The sequence below is a fragment of the Pongo pygmaeus genome, chromosome 2 (assembly GCF_028885625.2).
Source record: "Pongo pygmaeus isolate AG05252 chromosome 2, NHGRI_mPonPyg2-v2.0_pri, whole genome shotgun sequence".
NCBI classification, from domain to species: domain Eukaryota; kingdom Metazoa; phylum Chordata; class Mammalia; order Primates; family Hominidae; genus Pongo; species Pongo pygmaeus.
Window position 1 is genome coordinate 96767277 of NC_085930.1, and position 24125 is coordinate 96791401.

At 42.5% G+C, this 24125-nt stretch overlaps 1 protein-coding gene across 10 annotated transcripts in view; it reads left to right on the forward strand.

The window, feature by feature from the left end:
- ARHGEF3 (Rho guanine nucleotide exchange factor 3) overlaps positions 1 to 20779 on the forward strand; it is a 349765-nt gene extending 328986 nt beyond the window's left edge. For 9 of the 10 annotated variants that reach the window (XM_054482009.2, XM_054482014.2, XM_054482010.2 and 6 more), the window contains 4 exons: positions 2772 to 3029; positions 10893 to 11063; positions 15764 to 15950; positions 18573 to 20779. In XM_054482009.2, the coding sequence (XP_054337984.1) occupies positions 2772 to 3029; positions 10893 to 11063; positions 15764 to 15950; positions 18573 to 18925 (969 nt within the window). In that variant the 3' untranslated portion in view covers positions 18926 to 20779. The remainder of the gene's footprint in view (positions 1 to 2771; positions 3030 to 10892; positions 11064 to 15763; positions 15951 to 18572) is intronic. The other variant, XM_054482019.2, reaches the window with a different exon arrangement.
- Positions 20780 to 24125: the final 3346 nt, after the last annotated feature.

Below are 24125 nucleotides of genomic sequence, written 5' to 3' on the forward strand. Positions count from 1 at the left end.
CATGCCTGTAGCCCTAGTTATTTGAGAGGCTGAGGAGGGAGAATTGTTTGAGCCTGGGAAGAAGAGGCTGCAGTGAGCCATGATCATGCCACTGCTCTCCACCTGAGCAACAAAGTGAGACCCTGTCTCAAAAACAAAGAACTTCTTGGGACAAGTAATAATAGCTAGTACTTACTGATTCTTAATCAGAAGCCAAGCTCCATGCTACGTATTTTGTATGCTTTACCTCATTAAGGGAGAGGGGGACATTAGTATATACATTTTGTAGGTGGAGACACTGAGGCTTGTAAGAGTCACTGACAGCTGTGTGAGTTAGGCTTTGAACCTGATTCTCCCTATTTCTGAGTCTGTCCTTTTTTCGGAGACAGTTTCGCTCTGTCGCCAAGGCTGGAGTGCAGTGATGCGATCTCAGTTCATTGCAACCTTCGGCTTCTGGGTTCAAGTGATTCTTGTGACTCAGCCTCCCAAGAAGCTGGGATTACAGGCGTGCACCACTATGCCCTGCTAATTTTTATATATTTTAGTAAAGACGGGATTTTGCCACGTTGCCCAGGCTGGTCTCAAACTCCTGACCTCAAGTGATCCACCTGCTTCAGCCTTCCAAAGTAATATGATTACAGGCGTGAGCCACCGCACCTGGCCTAGTCTCCTTAACTGCATTTTCACCTCTCATCCTGAATAAGGGAGTGTCTGTATTTGAGCACCAGATCTTGTACATTCTTCACCCTGTGTAGTTAAAGATCACTTGGGGCCTCTCCTAGCCGATGACTGAACCAGATAGCCTTTCAGGTCATGCCCAGGAAATGAGCACCCTGTCAGGTGAGAGCACAGGACCAGAGCCCCATTTGGTTGCCATGGTAGCAGGGCAGCAGGATCACAGGGAGCAGTGGCCCATTGGACAGTGAGCAGCAGTGTGGTCGAGGTTCCTCGCTAGTTTACATCTGATGGTTACTGCTGATTTGTTTCTTCCTAATGAAAACATTGGTCATTTCCAGATCTTTTTAAAAGGTGAGGAAGTGGAAATTAAATGAAGAGGGCCTGAGGCCCTTTTTAATTAACTCTGAAAGTCTAAATTACAAGCCACAGTACCACGTTTGGGTTCTATCTCTCTGTGTGTGTGTGTGTGTGTGTGTGTGTGTGTGTGTGTGTGTGTGTGTGTGTGCGTGCGCGCGCGCGCATGTATAAGTACCAATTATCATTACTTTCAAATAATAATAGCTAGTACTTACACAAATATAAGGTTGAGGGAAAAAATTTCTGCAACTCTTTAGCACAAGTAGAGATTTTTAATAACATGTAAGGAAGGTAGACATTTCCAAGGAATGTTAAGCTCAACAGTAAGCTTGTAAAATATTACTTTCCTGGTATCCCTTTTTTGGTTTCAGTCACTGAGGAAATAATTTCAATAAGAGGTGTAAAAGCAGCAGCAGAGTATTTAAAGTTTCAGATGCTGCCATACTTTATTTTTATGTTTTTTTTTTTTTTTTTTTTTTTTGGAGACAGAGTCTCACTCTGTCGCCAAGGCTGGAGAGCAGTGGCATGATCTCGGCTCACTGCAGCCTCTGCCTCCCAGGTTCAAGAGATTCTCCTGCCTCAGCCTCCTGAGTAGCTGGGATTACAGGTGTGTGCCACCATGCCTGGCTAATTTTTGTATTTTTAGTAGAGACGGGGTTTCACCATGCTGGCCTGGCTGGTCTGAAACTCCTGACATCGTGATCCGCCCGCCCCGGCCTCCCGATGTGCTGGGATTACAGGCATGAGCCACTGCGCCTGGCCGCCATACTTTATTTTTAAGCAAGGTTCACAAACCATCAAATGTTACCTAATCTTGTAATCCATTAAACATGCATTTATTTGTTCATTCAGAACAGAGTGTCTGCCATATAGTAGGCCCAATGCAAAGTAATGACGATACAGAAATGAAAGACACTCCTTTGCCAGTGTCTTGCACTGAATCCCTCTGAAGAGCAAGTGTTACAGGGACTAGGGCTTCCTAGTACAAGAGAGAGAAACAAAAGCAGTTAGGCCATTGGCTGCATTTGATTGCTTCTGGTAACTTTCTGGAGGCTCATAGCTCTTAGATTAGAACACCAAGGCAGAAAAGGTGGATGAGAAGCCTTTTCCGTTGAATCTCTGACATGGTGTTTGCACAGTGTGACTGATGGGATGTGTCAGAGAAATTAGCATTTTGCTGGAATGAAGGCAGTGAAGGTTAAATGTTCCAAAGTCTTTAAGCTTAAATTGTTCATTACATAGTATTGTATAGGCTCACGCCTGTAATCCCAGCACTTTGGGAGGCCGAGGTGGGCGGATCACAAGGTCAGGAGATCGAGACCATGCTGGCTAACACGATGAAACCCCATCTCTACTAAAAATACAAAAAATTATCCTGGCATGGTAGCAGGTGCCTGTAGTCCCAGCTACTCAGGAGGCTGAGGCAGGAGAATGGTGTGAACCTGGGAGGCGGAGCTTGCAGTGAGCCGAGATAGTGCCATTGCACTCCAGCCTGGGCGACAGAGCGAGACTCCGTCTCAAAAAAAAAAAAAAAAAAAAAAAATTACTTTGTGAAAGCAAGCCAGAGCCTAAGAAAATTGTCCACTGCCTGCCATGTTGAAGATTCCACTAGTTTCCTCTAGCCATGCAGATAAAGGAATGTCAGCCAGACCCAGAGACCAGTTAGGTGTTTGTTCAGTCCCAATAAATGACGCCACCGTAGCCTCAGAGCTCAATTATTTTGACATTCCAACCTTCTCTTTCTGTTTCCTTCTTAGCTCCCTTGCCTCAGCTCCTATGACAGCTACTGCAGCAATCAAGTAGCCGCCAAAGCTCTGCTGGACCACAAAAAACAAGATCACCGAGTCCAGGATTTCCTACAGCGATGTTTAGAATCCCCCTTTAGCCGCAAACTAGATCTCTGGAATTTCCTCGATATTCCAAGAAGCCGCCTGGTAAAATACCCTCTGCTTCTCCGAGAAATCTTGAGGCACACACCAAATGATAATCCAGATCAGCAGCACTTGGAAGAAGCTGTAAGTTTGTCTGTTTCCTTGTCTCTCTTCTTGTTATTTCCGCCATAATGGCTGGTGGATTTGGTCGGTGGATGAATGGAAGAGTCCCTGGGTACTTAGTACTCAGGAATCTTGGATTCCAGGCCTGGCACTGCCATCAACCATGTTTTGATTTTGCAAGTCACTTCTCCTCTTTCTGCCTCAGTTTCCTAAACTGTAAAATGCAGTGCTTACATGAAACGCACTGTAAGGTCCCTTAGACAGTAAAATTCTTAATTTTATACAGGTGACTCTAATCTGGTGTTACAGTTGCTGACTGTGAGGGACAAGATCTTTGTGTATATTTTAAATTTTGTTTAGTTAGAAAATAATAAGTTGCCTTTTAGCCTAGCCCCAAAACTCATTTGTGAAGTGGACATCCATTTAAAATCTAGCTCCATTTAGCCCCCGATTACAGTGGCTTGCCTTGTCAAACCTCCTGCTCACTAGTGGGATCCTCACTCAGCAAATGTTTGTTGAGTGTGGGCCAGGCACGATGGCTCATGCCTGTAATCCCAGCACTTTGGGAGGCCGAGATGGGCAGATCACTTGAGGCCAGGAGTTCAAGACCAGCCTGGCCAAAAAAGCAAAACCCTGTCTCTACTAAAAATACAAAAAAAAAAAATTAGCTGGGCAAGGTGGCATATGCCTGTAATCCCAGCTACTCAGGAGGGTGAGGCACAAGAATCGCTTGAGCCTGGGAGGTGAAGGTTGCAGTGAGCTGAGATCATGCCACTGCAACTCCAGCCTGGGCAACAGAGTGAGACTCTGTCTCAAAAAAAAAAAAAAATGTTTATTGAGTGTGGGCTGGGTAATCTGGGAAATATATATTTTTCCCTAGCAGCAATAGAAGACGAGGAAAAATGGGGTGCATATCATGAGAATATTGTAAACTGTGAGCATTCCACCCAGAGAGCACCATTCTGGTTGAGGTACTCTGCATGGTAGAGATGGCAGATGGCAGGCCACGGGGAGCGGGTGGCCTGAGCAAAGGTATAAAGAAATGACAGGACAGGTCATGCCTGGGGAATATCATGGATCAGTTGGCGTGGGGTTAGGGGTCCTCTGAGAAAGCAGCAGGAGAGAAGACAGAGGATGTGGGTTCAGATCTGGTTATAGAGGTTTTTAAATATCAATTTAAGAGATTTTTTCCTTTGTCGTGCAATTAATTGAAGTTTGTTTTTGTTAGTTGTTTGGTTTCTAAGTAGCTGGGATTCAGGATTCAAATCCCAGCTCCATCATTTACAAGCTCTGTAACCTTGGACACATACTCTTGGTAGAACAGGGGACTGAGGAGGAAGAGACTGGTGATAGGGATGCAAGTTGGGAGGATGCTGTCCGGGTGTGAAAACCTGATCAAGGAGATGGCAGTGGGGATAGAGGCTAACAGACCATTCAAAGGGCTCATTTTCTGATTTAATCTGGGACAATAATAGAAGGAGGATATGCATAGGTAATTTGAAAATCAGAAACCTTGAACCTGCTGAGCAAACTGCCTATTTCCTCCCAGATAGGGGTTTAATAATAAGTAGTAGTAACAACAATCATGGTAATAATTGCTGGCATTGAGTACCTAGTAAATCAACTTTATGTAATTTGCCTCATAGGTTATGTATCTCATTTAACCGTCACAACAGCCTAGGAGATAGCTGTTCTTATTAGACCATTTTCCAGATGAGGCTTGGAGAGGTTAAATAGCTTGCCCAGGTCCACAGCCAGCAAGTGATGCAGTTGATGTTCAAACCCTGTCAGTGTAGACTGCAAATCCTGTGCCCTTCAACTTCTTTATGATTCTATACCTTGATGCAGAAAGCCTGCCCACTACTTGAGTTTCTGTTGCCTTTATAGTTGTGGAGAGCTGTCTGGTCACCAGCCTCACTGGTGCAGAACTGGGCTGGGTGCCTCCAAGTAGGATAGAAAAGAATAATAAAGGACCCTCTTCTGATTCATGAGGTATTCAGTGTATCTGGCAGGCCCAACACGCAGAGATCAGGCCCCTAGTCCAGCACAGATCGGGGACGCAGGCGCTGGGGTTGAGGCCCATCTCACTTCATCATGTCTGTTTTTATTACTGGGAAGAGTGCGATAGAGTTGCCTCCTCTCCATATTTCATCCCAGCAAGTGTGTGGTCTGCAGGAATAAAAACAACAGGGAGCATGAGCTACTCAAAGTCATGACTTTTTTGAAGCATGGGAGCCTGTTCTGAGTTACTGTAAAGATTTCTTTTTAATATGGAGCACGAAAGAATACTGTTCTGTTTTTTAAAAAATACCCAGTGAGCTAAAGTTTGAATTTAAAAACAGATAAGAATATGATGGTGTGTAATTTAAAATGATGTGCCAGTAACCAGTTTCCCTAGTGCATAAAGTATGAAGCTGTTTTCAAAAGTTCACTCTGCATCTAGTTATTCAGGCAGATCTGTGCATGAAACATGGTATACCTGCATTTGAAAATGTCTGCAAAGCAAGTCTTCCAAATGCCTACTTACACAGTATACGCACAGGATTTTTTTTTTCCCTTTACAGAATCCTCATAGCATTCATTACCCCACATGAACAGAATTATTTAGCCCTGTACTCTTGGGGCATTATGAATGTTTGATAAACATAAAACCCATAGCACCAATATAGCTTGACAAATATCCCATGAATAAATTTCCCATCAATGAAAAGGGAAAAATCAGAGAGCGCTAAGTAAATTGCTTCCATTCCAAGGGAGTTGATTGCATTCAGACCTATGATTAGATCTAAAAAGAGGTCTTGCCTTTAATGCAGTGCCTAAATTACCACATCTTTATTAGAATTTAATAATAATGCTTTGAGGGTTGATAAAAATTTTTCCCAAAAGAGAACTTCTTAAAATAGGAGTTTGGATATTCAGATATTCCAGAGAACTTGGTTGTTTAATGTTTTAAATTCTAAGAATTTTTCTGCCAGAAAATGATCCTGCAGAGCATCCCTTCCCCCCACCTCACCACTATTTCTCAACTCCTAAAAAAAAATCACTGAAATCAGTGGGAAAAACAGTCCTGCTTTTGATGCAACAGCCGTGAAGACTGCTATTCTTGGTTCATGGCAGGAGCCAATGAGTATCATGGCACAAGGGACCAGACAGTCAGGGCTTTCAGAGTCCACTTTGAGGATGACGAGTCCAGCACGTGTGAGCTTAATCTCTGTACTGTTACCGGGTATCTCTCATCATCTCCCTTTACCAGTCCCTTCGTTCAGTTTGAACCCAGTGAGAGATGCAATAATAAATTTAATTTAAATGCGCAACTACTGTGACTGTTGGCTGGCTATTGGCAGCCTACTGTATGTAACTTTATGCCTCCCTGAAATTCTGCAAAATAAATCTCTCTCAAGAACCAATGCAAAGCAGGGTGCGGTGGCTCACGCCTGTAATCCCAGCACTTTGGGAGGCCAAGGCAGGCAGATCAAGAGGTCAGGAGATCGAAACCATCTTGGCTAACACAGTGAAACCCTGTCTCTACTAAAAATACAAAAAATTAGCCAGGCGTGGTGGCAGGTGCCTGTAGTCCCAGCTACTTGGGAGGCTGAGGTAGGAGAATGGTGTGAACCCGGGAGGCAGAGCTTGCAGTGAGCCAAGATTGCCACTGCACTCCAGCCTGGGTGACAGGGCAAGACTCTGTCTCAAAAAAAAAAAAAAAAAAAAAAAAAACAATGCAGAGGCCAGGAGCAGTGGCTCACGCCTGTAATCCCAGCACTTTGGGAGGCCAAGGCAGGCGGATCACCTGAGGTCAGGAGTTCGAGACCAGCCTGACCAACATGGAGAAACCCCATCTCTACTAAAAATACAAAATTAGCCGGGCATGGTGGTGCATGCCTGTAATCCCAGCTACACGGGAGGCTGAGGCAGGTGAATCACTTGAACCCAGGAGGCGGAGGTTGCAGTGAGCCGAGATTGCACCATTGCACTCCAGCCTGGGCAACAAGAGCGAAACTCAGTCTCAAAAAAAAAAAAAAAAAAAAGAACCAATGCAGAGAGATAAGACCCTCATGATATTCAGGTAGATAGAAATACAAAACATTATTTTTAATAAATGAAAGCAGACCCAGAGTTACTATTATAAATGTATACATAGAACATGGAATGAGAACACTGATTGTTTCCATTGTTTTGTCTCTGTTTTTCATACACTAGCAAAAGAAGCAATATTTGAAACTAATCTTAGCTGCATAAGGAACTGCCATGGCATTTGAGTTTATTAATCTTCATGTGATATGCCAGCTGTTCAGTTCCTGAGTTAAATTAGGAAATGAACACATATTTATGACTATAGTGCATCTTCTTTCTGGTTTCCTGGATACTTGCAGGCAACTCAGAAAATTGACTCAAGCGCTGATTAATTCCAGCTGTCTAGGTACACCTGGTAACAGTTAACTGAGAAGTCACAGCCACTAATGCTGAGGTCTTTAAGAGTAAGGAAAAAGCATGGATTTCACTACATATTAAAAAATATGGAAATGTAAAAGGATAAAGTAGACATAACACAGTTGCTCAGATACCTCCCATTTGTTTTAAGCTTCTTGAAGTCAGGAATCCTCTCATTTCTTTGAATGCTACCACTTAGTCTAACATGGAACAGGTTCTCAATAAACAGTTAAATTAATTTGAAGGATGAGTCATGGCTTTAGTATATTTGTGAAATTATTTTGTCTTGAAAGTAACAGTGAATAATCATTCATTTTTGAAAACCAAGAAAGGAAAAAACAAACTAAGAAAGTATACCAAAGTGTTCTGCCATTTATTGTTTTATGTTAATAAAACTCAAATTACTTTTACAGGATTTACATTTAATATTAGGTTGACATCAAAGGCCAAAAAGCTTCTTCTATAACACTAAAGAGCCTATATTTTTTAAAATAAGAAAATAAGGGTTTTTTTTTTTTTAATCAAAGTAGTGAGTGCTACCACCACAATTTGAGAAATAGAGAAAAGAATAAAGAAATATTTGAAACTTTTGGCCAGGCATGGTGGCTCATGCCTGTAATCCCAGCACTTAGGGAAGCCAAGGCAGGCAGATCATGCGGTCAGGAGTTTGAGACCAGCCTGGCCGACATGGAGAAAGCCCGTTTCTACTAAAAATACAAAAATTAGCTGGGCATGGTGGCAGGTGCCTGTAGTCCCAGCTACTCAGGAGGCTGAGGCAGGAGAATCGCTTGAATCCAGGAGGTGGAGGTTACAGTGAGCCAAGATCATGCCATTGCACTCCAGCGTGGGCGACAAGAACAAGACTCCGTCTCAAAAAAAAAAAAAAAAAGAAATCTTTGAAACTCTTAATAGCTACGGAAATATACAGATTATGCATCTCTCTGTAGGATACATTCACCAAACTTCAGCTCAAAGCTGTAAGATCTTCTGTCAAACTTGTGTGGAAGTACAAAAGTTATAACTGAGTAACAGTTTTTACCCAGTTGCTTTTGGCAGACAATATCATTTTAGTGGCATATGAAAAAATAATCACTTGGCCAGACGCAGTGGCTCACACCTGTAATCCTAGCATTTTGGGAGGCTGAGGCGGGCAGATCGCTTGAGTCTAGGAGTCAGAGACCAGCCTATGCACATAGCAAAAACCCATCTCTATGAAAAATACAAAAATTAGCCAGGTGTGGTGGCGCACGCCTGTGGTCCTAGCTATCAGGAGGCTGAGGTGGGAGGATCACTTGAGCGCAAGAGGCAGGGGTTGCAGTGAGCCAAGATGGCGCTACTGCACTCCAGCCTGGGCAACAGAATGAGACCCTGTCTCAACTGGAAAAAAAAAAAAAAAAGACAAATAATTACTTAACAATGCTAGATAGAATTTATTTATTTATTATTATTATTATTATTATTATTATTTTAAGACATGATAACTTCTGACTGAGCAAAGGCTCTTTTGGAACCTTGCTTTTCAGAGATTGGCTTTTCTTTTAAGTAAATGTGATGAAGAAGAGGCCTTATCAACATTTGCCATCTGTTGAGTACTTTTCAGTTACCACCACAAGAACAATGGGACTGTTGGTCTTTTCACTTTTAGGGGACAGAGAATCCTGCTAAGGAAATCGTTATTTGCCTCTGATTGGTGTCATGGAGTTTTTTATTTTTTTGAGACGGAGTCTTGCTCTGTCGCCCAGGCTGAAGTGTGGTGGCGTGATCTCGGCTCACTGCAACCTCTGCCTCCCAGGTTCAAGCGATTTTCCCACCTCAGCCTCCCAAGTAGCTGGAATGATAGGTGGGCACCACCTCACCTGGCTAATTTTTTTTTTGTATTTTTAGTAGAGACAGCGTTCACCATGTTGGCCAGGCTGGTGTGGAACTCCTGACCTCAAGTGATCTGCCTGCCTTGGCTTCCCAAAGTGCTGGGATCACAGGCATGAGCCACCGTGCCTGGCCTGGTGTCATTGAGTTTTCCTCAACTAATTTCTCATCCCTTTGTTTGCTAGCATTTTATAACATTTAGATATATTCATATGACAGAAAGACCAACACATCAGAATAAATATCCACTGACTACATCTCAGGCAGTACTCTTGTTTTTGTATTGACAACACTGCATCCACCATCACTTTGGAATCTTCTGCCCAAACTTAGTCATTCACATGTGCTCTAGATCCTGGGTGTGAGTGTATTTATACAGACTATCCCCAGCATTATACTGGTGTCTTTTTTCCCATTATTTTTTCTCTGTTATTTATAAACATTTATATTATATCACTGAAAAAGATATCCAGGCCAGGCGCAGTGGCTCACACTTGTAATCCCAGCACTTTGGAAGGCAGAGGTGGGTGGATCACTTGAGCTCAGGAGTTCAAGACCAGCCTGGGCAACATGGTGAAACCCGTCTCTACCAAAAATACAAAAATTGGCCAGGCGCAGTGGCTCACGCTTGTAATCCCAGCACTTTGGGAGGCTAAGACAGGGGGATCACAAGGTCAAGAGATCAAGACTACCCTGGCCAACATGGTGAAACCCTGCTCTACTAAAAATACAGAAAATTAGCTGGGCGTGGTGCCTGTAGTCCCAGCTACTCAGGAGGCTGAGGTAGGAGAATCACTTGAACCCAGGAGGCAGAGGTTGCAGTGAGCTGAGATCGCGCCACTGCACTCCAGCCTAGCGACAGAGTGAGACTCCGTCTCAAAACAAACAAACAAAAAATACAAAAATTAGCTGGGCATTGTGGCAGACACCTGTAATCCCAGCTACTTGGGAGGCTGAGGCAGAAGAATCGCTTGAACCTGGGAGGCAGAGGTTGCAGTGAGCCGAGATTGTGCCATCTCACTCCAGCCTGGGCAACAAGAGGGAAACTCCATATCAAAAAAAAAGATATTCAAACCGTTTGTTCAAACCCAATTTGCAAATATTGTTCGTACATTAGATTGCGTACATATAGAGAAACGATGAAGCTATTAATTGTGTCACATCCTCAAAGACAGTTCCTCTTTTGGACTCTTACATTCTGCTTTGTTTTCTCTCCTTAGCCAATTTTTTTATATGGCTACATTTTCAACATTGTGAGCAAGTTTTAAGAAATATGCAGCCTGGAGTTCAATAGGTATTCCTTCCTCCCAGATAAAATTATTCATCAATATTAGTTTTATATATAATACAAATATCTTTATATGTATACAAATAAATGTGTGTGTATGTGTACAGATGGATAGATAGATGCAGTATACTAAAAGTATTTATGTTTTGTTTTGTTTTTTTTTTCTCTTTTCCCAAAGTAGCAACTTAAAGAGTTAGATCCGGGTGTGTCCTAGTGTCCTTCTAGGCTGAGCCCCTAAGACTTGGTGTGAATGGTTTGCTGCTTTCCTCCATACTTAATTTTCCTCTTTGTTTCCATAGATAAATATCATTCAGGGAATTGTGGCAGAAATCAACACCAAGACTGGTGAATCTGAATGCCGCTATTATAAAGAGCGGCTTCTTTACTTGGAAGAAGGCCAGAAAGACTCCCTGATCGACAGCTCTCGAGTCTTGTGTTGTCATGGTGAACTGAAGAACAATCGGGGCGTGGTAAGTAGTTACTCCCTTTAAGCAGTCTTATCCACCTCCCCTATCCCTAATTCATTTGATGTGGAGCCTCCTCTTACAATTTCTTCCCTATCTAGGGTCATGTTCTTTTTTGAGATGGAGTCTCGCTTTGTCACCCAGGCTGGCTCACTGCAACCTCTGCCTTCCCGGTTCAAGCAATTCTCGTGCCTCGGCCTCCCAAGTAGCTGGAACTGCAGACACGCACCACCATGCCCAGCTAATTTTTGTATTTTTTTAGTAGAGACAGGGTTTCACCATGTTGGCCAGGGTGGTCTCAAACTCCTGAGCTCAAGTGATCCGCCTGCCTTGGCCTCTCAAAGTGCTGGAATTACAGGCTTGAGCCACCGTGCCTGTCCTTCGTTCTTTCAAACAAAAATTGCTTTTCCAGTGTCATTTATATCACAGGATCATATGTGTATATGTATATATATATTCATTCATATTTTGTAATGTTAAGGATCAGTACCTATTCAGAAAGAATTTTGGAAACCAATATAGGGTTGCCCGCTATTTATTTTGTCTGATTGTGACTTTGAAAAACAAAGGCAGAACAGTTAACATCTCTCACTTTGATTTCAGAAAATAAAGGATGATCTTAATAAGATGTTAGAAGGATTTAATCTCAGAGAAACAGCTCTTCAGTTGAATGCATTTAACTTCTTTCTTGTGCATTGGGACCCATCCACAGACTGGCATTTTGAAACCAATTTTTTTTAAATAACAACCTATCTTCTATTGGTTGCATATTTAGCTTTGACCTATAGACACCCATTTCCTGGCTTTTATTCCCAAGTAGATACTGAAATGGTTCCTCTTCTGCTATCATAGCAACTGTGTATATCTCCCTTGGAGCACTTAATATAGTGATTTGCAATTCTCCATTTGTCTGTCAGTATATTCCATTATACCATGTTATTTTGCTGGTTTGTCAACCTTAGAACCTATTATGGGGACCTGGCACATACTGGGTACTCAATGAATGAATGCTTGTTTAAAAGGAAAGATGAATTTGAATTATATGAGAGTTCAAAATTCATTCAGTTCACCAAGCTATTTGTATGTATAGCCAGTAAAAATTTGTGTGTGTGTGTGTGTGTTTAAATTTCTGTGTTGAGATAGCCATTGGGAGAGAGACTCTGCATTTTTATTGTATTTCATCTTCAGTATCTAGCCAACCCTTAGAATGAAAGCCAGAACTAGATTGAAGGGTTCTTAATAAAGTTTTGACAATTCAAGGGACATCCGTTTAGCCTAGACTGAGCAGCCATGGAAATATTACTTGAAATTAGTGAGTACATGTTATAACCCATTATCAGGGATGCTGTGGATCCATCCAGTGGATGGTACAGTGGGGGTAATGAGACCTGTCAAGTCTGTTGCTTGAAGATGTGTGTCTGTGGGACTAGAGAGTTACTGATTGCTAGAAAGCTGCATTCTGTTTCTTGCTTATTTTCAGAAAGCACCTGTGGACTTCTGGTATCTTATACCAAGCTCCTTGAACATTCTTTCTAGGAAGCCCAATGAGAAATAGGAAAATGCACTGCTCCACAGGGTGTAAGCCTATTATCTTTCTGTACATCAGTGAAGGACTGAGAACTTTCTGGTTAGATGTGCCTAAGGCATAAAGATAAACTCTAGTTTTTATTGCAGGCAGATAGATGTTTGAGAACAAGATAGTTGGGGTGGGAGGCTTGTGGGTTTTTTTTCCCCCAGTAGAGTTGTAAAAGTCATTGTGAATAAAGTCTTGGGTCAGAAAAAAAGCACAGTAGTTTGAGGGCAGGAAGGAGCTGAGACCAATAAGAGAAGTTATCAGGGAACATTCATAAATGAGTTTTTTGTTTGTTTGTTTGTTTGTTTGAGACAGTCTCACTCTGTTGCCCAGGCTGGAGTGCAGTGGCATGATCTTGGCTCACTGCAACCTCCACCTCCTGGATTCAAGCAATTCTTGTGCCTCAGCCTCCCGAGTAGCTGCGATTACAGGCACCCACCACCACGCTTGGCTAATTTTTGCATTTTTAGTAGAGATGGGGTTTCACCATGTTGGCCAGGCTGTTCTTGAATTCCTGACCTCAAGTGATCTGTCCACCTCGGCCTCCCAAAGTGCTGGGATTACAGGAGTGAGCCACTGTGCCCGGCTGAGTTGTATTTTTAAAAAGTTGCCCAGATAATCTCAGCCCGCCTTGGCTAGAAGATTGATTGAAGTAGAAACAGTGTAAAAATCTGATTATTCCAAATACTGTACATTAAAACAGTCCCCAAAAGAAAATTCTTAACACATTATTTCCACAACTACCACATCAAAAAGCCTTTAACTTGGTTATTTTGTGCTTTATCCTGTTTTTCAGTCTTCTTAAATATACATTTTATTCCCTCTAGCCAAGATTTGGTTGGGTTTTGTTTCTGTTTGTGTGTGTTTGGGAGGTAGTAGGGATAGGGGTGGGAAACCTATGGGTTTCTTTTCTCCTAAATTTAAAATGATCTAATAATATTGAATGTGCTCCCACTATCCCAAGTCAAAATTCTAATCCGAAGTTTTTAATTCAGTTCCCATTTTTGTTTTACATTCAGGGGGTATATGTGCAGGTTTGTTACAAGGATATACTGCATGGTGCTGAGAATAGGCTTCTATTGATCTCATCACCCAGATAGTGAACATAGTACTCAATAGGAAGTTTTTCAGCCCTTGCGCCTCTCACTCCCTCTTGCCTTTTAGAGTCCCCAGTGTCTGTTGTTCCTATCTTTATGCCCATGTGAACCCAAGATTTAGCTCCCACTTACAAGTGAGAACCTCTCCTCTTCTGGTCTCTCCCCTTTAAGACTGCTGGATTGACATTCCCAGATATTTCCACCAGAAAGCTAGAACCTAGTTGCAAAGTTGTGGATATTTTCACTTCAGTTCCTAAGCATTTCCAAACTGTGAGAAGAGTCTGGTACTTAGCATTGAATGGAGCAAATTTACCCCAACTCTAGCAAGCACACCTGCTTTCATAATGGGACCTGAAACAAGCCTTCATTTTTGCAATTTTCTTTTTTGCCCACATCACACATGTCAGTCGTCAACTTTTTAAGTCTCTTCAGAGAACCAAGGTTCTGATTAACGTAGAAGGAAAATGTTGATCATCTTTTTTTTTTTTTTTTTTTTTTTTGAGACAGAATTTTGCTCTTGTCGCCCAGGCTGGAGTGCAATGGCCCGATCTCAGCTCACTGCAACCTCCACCTCCTGGGTTCAAGCAGTTCTACCTCACTCAGCCTCCTAAGTAGCTGGGATTATAGGAGCCTGCCACCGTGCCTGGCTAATTTTTGTATTTTTAGTAGAGATGGGGTTTCACCATGTTGGCCAGGCTGGTCTTGAACTCCTGACCTCAGGTGATCCGCCCACCTCGGCCTCCCAAAGTGCTGGGATTCCAGGCATGAGCCACTGTGCCTGGCCTGATCATCTTTATTTGTAGCTGTGGCAGCATACTCTGGTCCCCTCAGGAATGAGCAGTGTTCTGACTTGGAGTTCCTGGATAAGGCTGATAATGACTCTGTGGTTGAAGGAACAAGTGTTTTTCATGGGTTTGGGAAGCAAAGATTAATATTAGCTTTGATATACCAGTCTCATTTTTTATAGACTATTGTTAATTTTTATCTTTTAGAATTTTTTTCTTTTTTTTTTTTTAAACAGTCTCGCTCTATCACCCAGGCTGAAGTGCAGTGGTGTGATCTCGGCTCACTGCAACCTCTGCCTTCTGGGTTCGAATGATTCTCCTGCCTCAGTCTCCCGAGTAGCTGGGTTTACAGGCGCCCTCCACACCTCGCCTGACTAGTTTTTGTATTTTTTTTTTTTTTAGACAGAGTCTCACACTGTTGCCCAGGCTGGAGTGCAGTGGCACGATCTCAGCTCACTGCAAGCTCCACCTCCTGGGTTCATGTCATTCTCCTGCCTCAGGCTCCCGAGTAGCTAGGACTACAGGTGCCCACCACCACGCCCGGCTAATTTTTTGTATTTTTAGTAGAGACAGGGCTTCACTGTGTTAGCCAGGATGGTCTCTATCTCCTGACCTCGTGATCCGCCCACCTCAGCCTCCCAAAGTGCTGGGATTACAGGCGTGAGTCACCGCATCCGGCCTAGTTTTTGTATTTTTAATAGAGACGGGGTTTCACCATGTTGTCCAGCCTGGTCTTGAACTCCTAACCTCAAGTGATCCGCCCACCTCAGCCTCCCAAAGTGCTAGAATTACAGGTGTGAGCCACCACATCTGGCCTGATTATTTAGAATTATATTGAGTAATATAAAGTCAAGAGAGTGCTAACTTTTTTTCTCTTCATTACCTTCTTGATTCCATTTCCCTTTCTCGTTTTTTTCTTATAGGAGCTGGGGCAGGTATGTCTGTACAAGTTGTGAATTGCAATGTGAATAGGGCCCCCAAAGTTGGCAACCCTGGCTGTAGGTGTCTGTAGGCAGAAGGGCTTTCTCCATTGAGTCCCTAGGGAGGTGCTTCTACAGGAAGGGCAGTGGACATATCTGGAAGTGCCTCCAACATGCCCAACTTTGGTTCTCCTGGAGGTAGATTTGAACCTAGGACTTCATAATCCAGTGTGAACCTGGTACCTGGGGACGTCTTTATCCACAGAGGTCCACATATCAACCACTCATTACATTATTGCTTAATGAAAGCTTGTGGATTTTTTTCTTCTAGAAACTGCATGTTTTCCTGTTCCAAGAAGTGCTTGTGATCACTCGAGCTGTCACCCACAATGAGCAGCTTTGCTACCAGCTGTACCGTCAGCCAATCCCCGTGAAGGACCTCCTGCTGGAAGACCTCCAGGATGGAGAAGTGAGGCTGGGTGGCTCCCTGCGAGGGGCATTCAGCAACAACGAGAGAAGTATGGATAGCAGTTGGGGTTGACCTGTTGAATGTTTTTGGCCGTGGTAGTTTGGAGGGAGTGGGCAGCTGGTGGAAAGAGAAAAGCCACGGTCTTGAAGTCTAACTGCATTTGTATGCTATTTCATCACTTCCTGATTATGTACTTTGTTTAGTCCCTGTGATTCTCAGTTTCTCATCTCCAAAATGGAAATGCGTATGTACCTCCTTCATAAGATTGTTATAAGGATTTAGTAAGATAATCTAAGTGAACCTGTCTGCACATAGTGAGTGCTCCTTAAGTTCTCTTTCTCTGTCTTTTTCCATTGGATAAAAACATGCTTAATACCAGATAGTCCCTACATGGATACCAGTTGCATTATGGTGGGTTTTGCAGTTGAACTGGTAAACTTGTCCCTAAAGAGACATAAGAATGGTCAACTGGAATGTGGGTTCATCTGTAACATTACTCAGTGGGCCTAATTTAAGACTTAATCAACAAATTAACTAAAAGAAGCCAAGATAGCAATATCTATCGAGTATCTAACATGATACTTGGTGAAACAAGTAGGTAACTTCCTTCCCCTATGGAGCTTGCGTTGTGATGGAGGAGAAAGATGATAAACAAATGAATACTCTAGGTGTTGTTAAGAAAACTTAAAACCCAGTAAGGGAATAGGAAGGGATAGCAATAGGAGGTCTGTTTTATTTTTATTTTTTTATTTTTTATTTTTTGAGACAGAGTCTTACTTTGTTACCCAGGCTGGTGTGTGGTGGCGTGATCTCGTCTCACTGCACTCTCTGCCTCCTGGGTTCAAGCAATTCTCGTGCCTCAGCCTTCCAAGTAACTGGGAATACAGGGGCGGGCCACCACACCTGGCTAATTTTTGTATTTTCAGTAGAGACAAGGTTTTGCCATGTTGGCCAGGCTGGTCTGGAACTCCTGACCCCAAGTGATCCACCCACCTCAGCCTCCCAAAGTGCTGGGATTACAGGCCCCCGGGCCCAGCCTGGAGGTCTGTTTTAAATGAGATAGGGAACACTTCTTTGAGAAAGTAACGTTTGAGCTTCCTGGGTTAACATAGGCATCATACTGTCAAAGTAATTAATATGTACTGCCTTCTACCTACTGATCAATCCCTCTACCCTAGGAGTAGGAGTAGTAGAAATAAGAGCTTATGTTTCTTGAGTACTGACTATGTGCCAGGCATTGTATAAGCATTTACATGTATTACATTTATTCCTCATAACAACCATATAAAGTAGGTTCTTGTTTTCTCCATTTTACAAGTTAGAAACTAAGATACAGAAGATTTAAGGTACTTGCCCAAGATCAAAGGGTGGAGCCTAAATTTGAAGGACAGAGAATAGCTTCTAAGCCAAAGATGGCTAGCAGTAAAACATTTTGGCCTCCTTTCCCTCTGTTGCTTAGCCTCTAAGCCATTGGAAGTGGTGGTGGTTCCCAGTCTACTGGCTGCAGGGTTAGTGCAAAGGGGCTCACTGCAGATGCTTCTGTGAACCAGGCATTGCATGTGGCACGCAGGGCCCTTTAAATGTCCATTATATTGTTGTTATTAGATTAAATAGGCCAGGCACGGTGGTTCACGCCTATAATCCCATCTTTTTGGGAGGCTGAGGTGGGTGGATCACATGAGGTCAGGAGTTCGAGACCAGCCTAGCCAACATGGCAAAACCCTGTCTCTACTAAAAAAAAATACAAAAATCAGCCGGGCGTGGTGGTGCATGCCTGTAATCCCAGCTACTCGGGAGGCTGAGACAGGAGAATTTCTTGAACCCAGGAGGCAGAGGTTGCAGTGAGCGGAGATTGTGTCACTGCACTCCAGAGCAAGACTCTGTCTCAAAAAAAAAAAAAAAAGATTAAATAAAATGTCTTCCATATTGTGGACTACTATTTTTTTTTTAAATGCAGATGGCTCCTGTTGAGGTAATTAAAATGTAATTTCATTTGACACTGAAACCAAATTTGTCTATATATATCTTCTCCATCATTGGATACTAAGTGTATAGATACTCTCATATGGAGAAACATGGGCATGTTTTAATGTTAAAAAGAGCCTCTTAAACTGAAGAAAGCTCCAGCTTGGTGTACTTGTTGAAATTACAGATTATGAAACCCACTTTTAGATCTTCTGAGTCAGAATCTCTAAAAAAGGGCCTGGGGATTTATTTATATTGATTTATTTTTATTTTTTGAGAAAAGGCATCACTATATTGCTCAGGCTGATCTCAAACTCCTAGTCTCAAGCAGTGCTCCAACTTCAGCCTCCTGAGGGCATCTGTCTTTTTAACAAGCTCTCACCCCAAGGGATTTTGTTATGCAGCCAGATTGGGTCACCAGTACTCTGGGCTCCCCTAAATCACTTGACTTTGTGGTTCCAAGATGATCTCCACCTGCTGGTTTCTGAGAGCGATGAGGGCAGCTGAACGCTAGACCTGTGTCAACCCCATCTCCCTGATGGTGGCTACAGGATGGAGCTGAGCCATGCCCCGGATCAGTGGGAAATGTTTTGTTATCAGCAATACCTGCCATGGATTCTGGGGTTTAGTGTCACTACGTGTGTACTCTTTGGCCTGAGGAAGGATGTGTCCATTGACTTTGTTTTTCATGGTTTTTCCTTTCTAGTTAAAAACTTCTTCAGAGTCAGTTTCAAAAACGGATCCCAAAGTCAGACCCACTCGCTACAAGCCAATGACACCTTCAACAAACAGCAGTGGCTTAACTGTATTCGTCAAGCCAAAGAAACAGTTTTATGTGCTGCCGGGCAAGCTGGGGTGCTTGACTCCGAGGGATCGTTCCTAAATCCCACCACCGGGAGCAGAGAGCTACAGGGAGAAACAAAACTTGAGCAGATGGACCAATCGGACAGTGAGTCAGACTGTAGTATGGACACGAGTGAGGTCAGCCTCGACTGTGAGCGCATGGAACAGACAGACTCTTCCTGTGGGAACAGCAGGCATGGTGAAAGCAACGTCTGACAGAAGCATGCGCACTTCGGGAAGCAGGCCTGCATCTTACCTGTACAGTATTTGCATTCCGTAGATGAAACGGTTTGGAGAAGCACTTTTTCATACTTTTGTGAAAGTATACATGTTGGCCTAGTCTCTTGTATCTGTACCTTTGTCCCTAGTACTGTAACTGCCAATCTGTCTGTGTAAGCTGGAATCTGTGGCAACTATTACCCTGTGTTGTATTTCACAAGTGTCTGGATGGATGGAGAGGTACTCAAACAAGTTACTTTCAGTTGTCCTGCTGGATTTTAAAAAAATAGGAAAAGAATCTCAAAACTACTATTTTACATAGATTGCTTGAAGAGTCCTTCCTCTTGTGCTTCTGTACCACTTTCCCAGCTCTTAGATGTGGTAGCTAAAGGCACGGAATTTAGATGGCCTTGTAAATAGGGCATGAGGAAGTCATCTGTGTATCGGGATGGCATTAGAGAGGGAATCAGGAAAGACTAACTCATGAAGTGAACTTGGTTTGATCTTACTCAACTAGAAAGCTTGAAAACATCCCTGGGGATTCTGAAGGCTTAATTTTGCAAAGGAGGATGCATTGTCTGAACCTTGCAACTTCATCCAGTGCAAGTTTGATGCAAGAATGTATTAGGACATAAAATAGAGGCTGACCTTAAAAGGGCCAGGACAAAAGTGGCTGCCAGCTCTGAATCTTTAACTGAAATGCACATGGCACCAGGAGGTGTCTCTCATAGTTGGTTGCTAGCCCAAAACATCAGAATAGAACCCAAAGGGCTTAGGAAAGCCTGCCAAGATAACAAGAAGGCCCTGTGTTCATTGTGTTTCATCTGCCTGGGCCTACTCATTATTTTAGAGAATGAATGAAGCAACAAGGAAGAGAGCCCATGACTCTATCGATGACACTGTTTATAGAAACACAGGAGAGGAAGAATTTGGAATGAAAAGCACTTCGTCAGAACCTTCTGTGGGAGCCATTGAGAGAAAAGCATGGTCCAGTGCCTTCTGAAAAGGGCCAGAGCCTTGGGCTTTCCTGCTCTGCTTTTGGGTCATCACTTTGCCATCTCTGGTTCTGTGCTATAATCAGAATTGTAATTATGTTCTCCAGAGGCCAATTTCATGAACTCCGATTAATTAGGATCAGCTAGCCAGATTAGTAACCTCTTTGTCCAGCCTTGATTTACAGTGCAGGGTAAAGTGCAGACCTTAAAAATAGCTAAGTACCTAGAAGAGCTCCCTGCAAGTGTAAATATTAAAGATGACCTGTGCAAAATTATACCCACACCAGCACTAGTGGTAATTATTCTAAATTATTGCCAAAAAGTTTTTTTTAATCTGTCTTTCAAGTTTACAGGAAAGAAAGCAGTAAATGCATTGATGTCATTTTATTATGTACATATATCATGTGCATTCAAGCTGTGTGACAAGATATATCAATATAAAAACAAGGTGTATACTTTATTATTTTTTAAAAACAAGGATATTGTGGTCAATTTTACCCTGTAAAACATATTTCTGTATTTATAGATCTTAAACAGGATGCATTTTTTCTATTACAAGTTTATTTAAAACTGCTTTGTTTCTCAAGTTGTTATTGATACAGCAAGTGAACCTGCTGCAGACAGAAGCAGAGGAAAGCCAAGAACAGCCTTTAATGGTGAAGAAAAGAATGAATGATTCTTTGTAGGAGCCATCAGCCACTTTTAGAAGCCATCAGCCAGTGTGTTGGGAAAAGAGGTTTGTCAAGTGTTGGCCTATGGGAAGGTGGTCAATGAATGTTTTGATGAAATGAATGTTTTTGTATAATGGCCTTAAACTTTTCTGGAAGTATTTCAAATAAATTACATTATTAAGTCATCCTCCATGTGTACAGTGTTTGTCCTACAAACAAAATAGAGGTTTCAGCTGTGTTCCTGGGGAAGTTCTTTCTGAAATTTTTGTTTGTGGTTCCTGAATACAAACTTTAAAATAGGATGCAGATTGATACAAATGCTTTTATTTGATCTATCAAAACTTTCACAGAACTCATTTTTTTTTTCTTTCTTTCTTTTGAAACAGGGTCTCACTCTGTCACCCAGGCTGGAGTGTGGTGGTGTGATCATAGCTCACTACAGCCTCAAATTCCTGGGCTTATGCAATCCTCCTGCCTCAGCCTCCCAAGTAACTGGGATTACAGGTGCACACCACCACACCTGGCTAATTTTTAAATTTTTTGTAAAGATTGAAGTCTTACTATGTTGCCTAGGCTGGTCCTGAACTCCTGGCCTCAAGTGATCCTTCTGCCACAACCTCCTAAAGTGTTGGGATTACAGGCGTAAGCCACTGAGTCTGTCCAAGAACTCATAATTCTAAAATCTATTTTTCAAGCATTCTCTATTCATTCACTTCCTTATGTGTTCATTTTTAATAACTCTATCTGGAATCCATACTATGTATAAAGTCAAATGATAAGTCATAGTTGTTATAGAAAAGAAATGTTGAATCTCACTGCTAATACAGGTAACTGTTGAGGAACTTGAGGCTAAATGAAAGAAGGCAAATTTCACTTTGAAATTCTTATTGGAATTTCAGTCTACTTTAATTAAAATGATTAGTACTCTTTCTAGACTGAGCGCAGTGGCTATACCTCTAATCCTAGCAGTTTGGGAGGCCAAGGCAGGTGAATTGCTTGAGCCCAACAGTTCAAGACCAGCCTAGGCAATATGGCAAAACCTCATCTCTACAAAAACACAAAAATTAGCCAGGCATGATGGCATGTGCCTATAGTCCCAGCTACTCAGGAGGCTGAGTCGGGAGGATCCCTTGAGCCCAGGAGGCAGAGGTTGCAGTGAGCTATGATCATACCACTGCACTCCAGCCTGGGTGACAGAGTGAGAACCTGTCTCAAAAAAACAAAACAAAACAAAAAAAAAAAGACTAGTACTCTTTCCCACAATGAGTGAGGTTTTTTAGATGAAAAGGCTAAACATTTTTAAGCTGTTAGTAGCCAATTCTCAATAGCACATTGGCCCAATAAGGCTGGTAGTTAGTCTTATCTTTACAATAAGCTCTCACCATCTTCTTTTTTTTTTTTTTTTTTTTTTTTTTTGAGACTCACTCTGAGTCTTTTTTTTTTTTTGAGTCTCACTCTGTCGCCCAGGCTGGAGTGCAGTGGCGCGATCTCGGCTCACTGCAAGTTCCACCTCCTGGGTTCATGCCATCCTTCTGCCTCAGCCTCCCAAGTAGCTGGGACTACAGGCGCACGCTGCCACGCCCGGCTAATTTTTTGTATTTTTAGTAGAGACGGGGTTTCACCGTGTTAGTCAGGATGGTCTCGATCTCCTGACCTCAGGCAATCCGCCCGCCTCGGCCTCCCAAAGTGCTGGGATTACAGGCGTGAGCCACCGCGCCCGGCCAGCTCTCACCATTTTCTTTAACACACTGTTACTTCCCAAATTTGGCAAGATAGTCACATAAATAAATGTAAGTCCAAATTTTTTCCCAAATGCAAACTCGCTTCTCCTAATTTTTTTCTTCCTCCTCCTCCTCATCTTTTTTGTCCGTCCTCTTTTCTCACTGCTGCTTTGGCTGTTCCCTCCGTTTTTCACTCCTATAATTGTACTGACTGTCAATGCTAAAGGATGTATCTTACAGTATATTAGAAAATGTTTGTACTGACATTTTGTGGGTTAGTACAAATGAGTGAGGGCTAAATGGTTTTTCTTCAGTCAGTTTTCAAGATGTTATTTCACATACAACTAGATGTAATCCTTGCAGTCTAAATGAAAACTCATAAGCAATGAACAGAGTCAGAACTAGCAATTTTCTGTAAAATTAGAGCATGGTTTTAGCTTCTGGGTTGTGGTCACCGCCACTGACTGCTTTAGTTTCCATTCCCAGCACAGTCTGCAGCAGCTAAGAATGCACAACTCTTCATAACCACAGCCCTGTTTCAACAAAGACTGTGTGGCTGCAGGAAACTGCAACCCACCATCTTGGTGAAGAGGCTGTTCAACTTTCCATTTACATTCTGTCCATGTCCATTTTTTACTAATTCTCCCAAAGCCTGAGGACTCTGGAAGATTTGGTGAAGAGACTGTCTGGCCAATCAGTTTCACTCACCTGGTTCCCCTTGGCATTGAGGAGACAAGACACTGAATACCCCCCCCCCCTTATTGATGCAGTTGATTCAATTAATTCACACTAGCTAGTTTATTGACAGAATTCTAGAACTACACTATTGGAAGGGAAGAGGGTTCCCCAAGCCCAAACCTACCAGTAGAAATCTGACGATCATCAAAATTTAAAACCTTGTCCACATGAGCACACAGTGAGAAAAGGTGACCGTATTCACTGTACCTCAAGGGTATTAAGGGAAACAAGTTGGAAAAAAAAATGCTCATGACATCATGTCTCCTTTCTCCAGGCTTGGTTCATATGTCAGTCAGCTGCACAGACCTACCTAGTCAAAGCAGTTTTCAGTTGACCTGAGGGAATAGCAAGGAATTAGAAGTCATGCACTGTATCTTTAAGAGCTAATCACTTAGCCTAGGAAACTGGACATGCATTCCAAAGCTTGTCCACATGCAAACATACCTGGGTATTAATGAACTGTGCTCTCTCATCTGTGACAGTTTTGAAAATTGACATCCTGCAAGTGTTTTATTCTCTGTTGCCAGGGACACTGGACCCATCAAGCCCATTTAAATGTAAGAGTGTATGTGAAATCACTTTTTAAAAAGATACTAAGAGCTAGTAGTTTTCATTGTTATTTAATAATCACTTTTAAATTTGTACATGTTGCCCAGGCGTGGTGCCTTATGCCTATAATCCCAGCACTTTGGGTGGCCGAAGAGGGCAGATCACTTGAGACCGGGAGTTGAAGACCAGTCTGGCCAACATGGTGAAACCCCGTCTCTACTAAAAATGTGAAAAATTAGCTGGGCATGGTGGCAGGTGCCTGTAATCCCAGCTACTCAGAAGGCTGAGGCACGAGAATCACTTGAACTTGGGAGGTGGAGGTTGCAGTGAGCACAGATTGTGCCACTGCATTCCAGCCTGGGTAACACAGTGAGACTCTGTCTCAAAAAAATAAATAAAATAAACCGTACATGTGAAATTTCTCAAAAGTGTGGCCTTGGCCTGGGTCTTTTTCATTCATTGTACTATATACCTGGAGAGACTTTTCAATCCAGATAATTTGGAATTTTTTCTTGTATTTTTT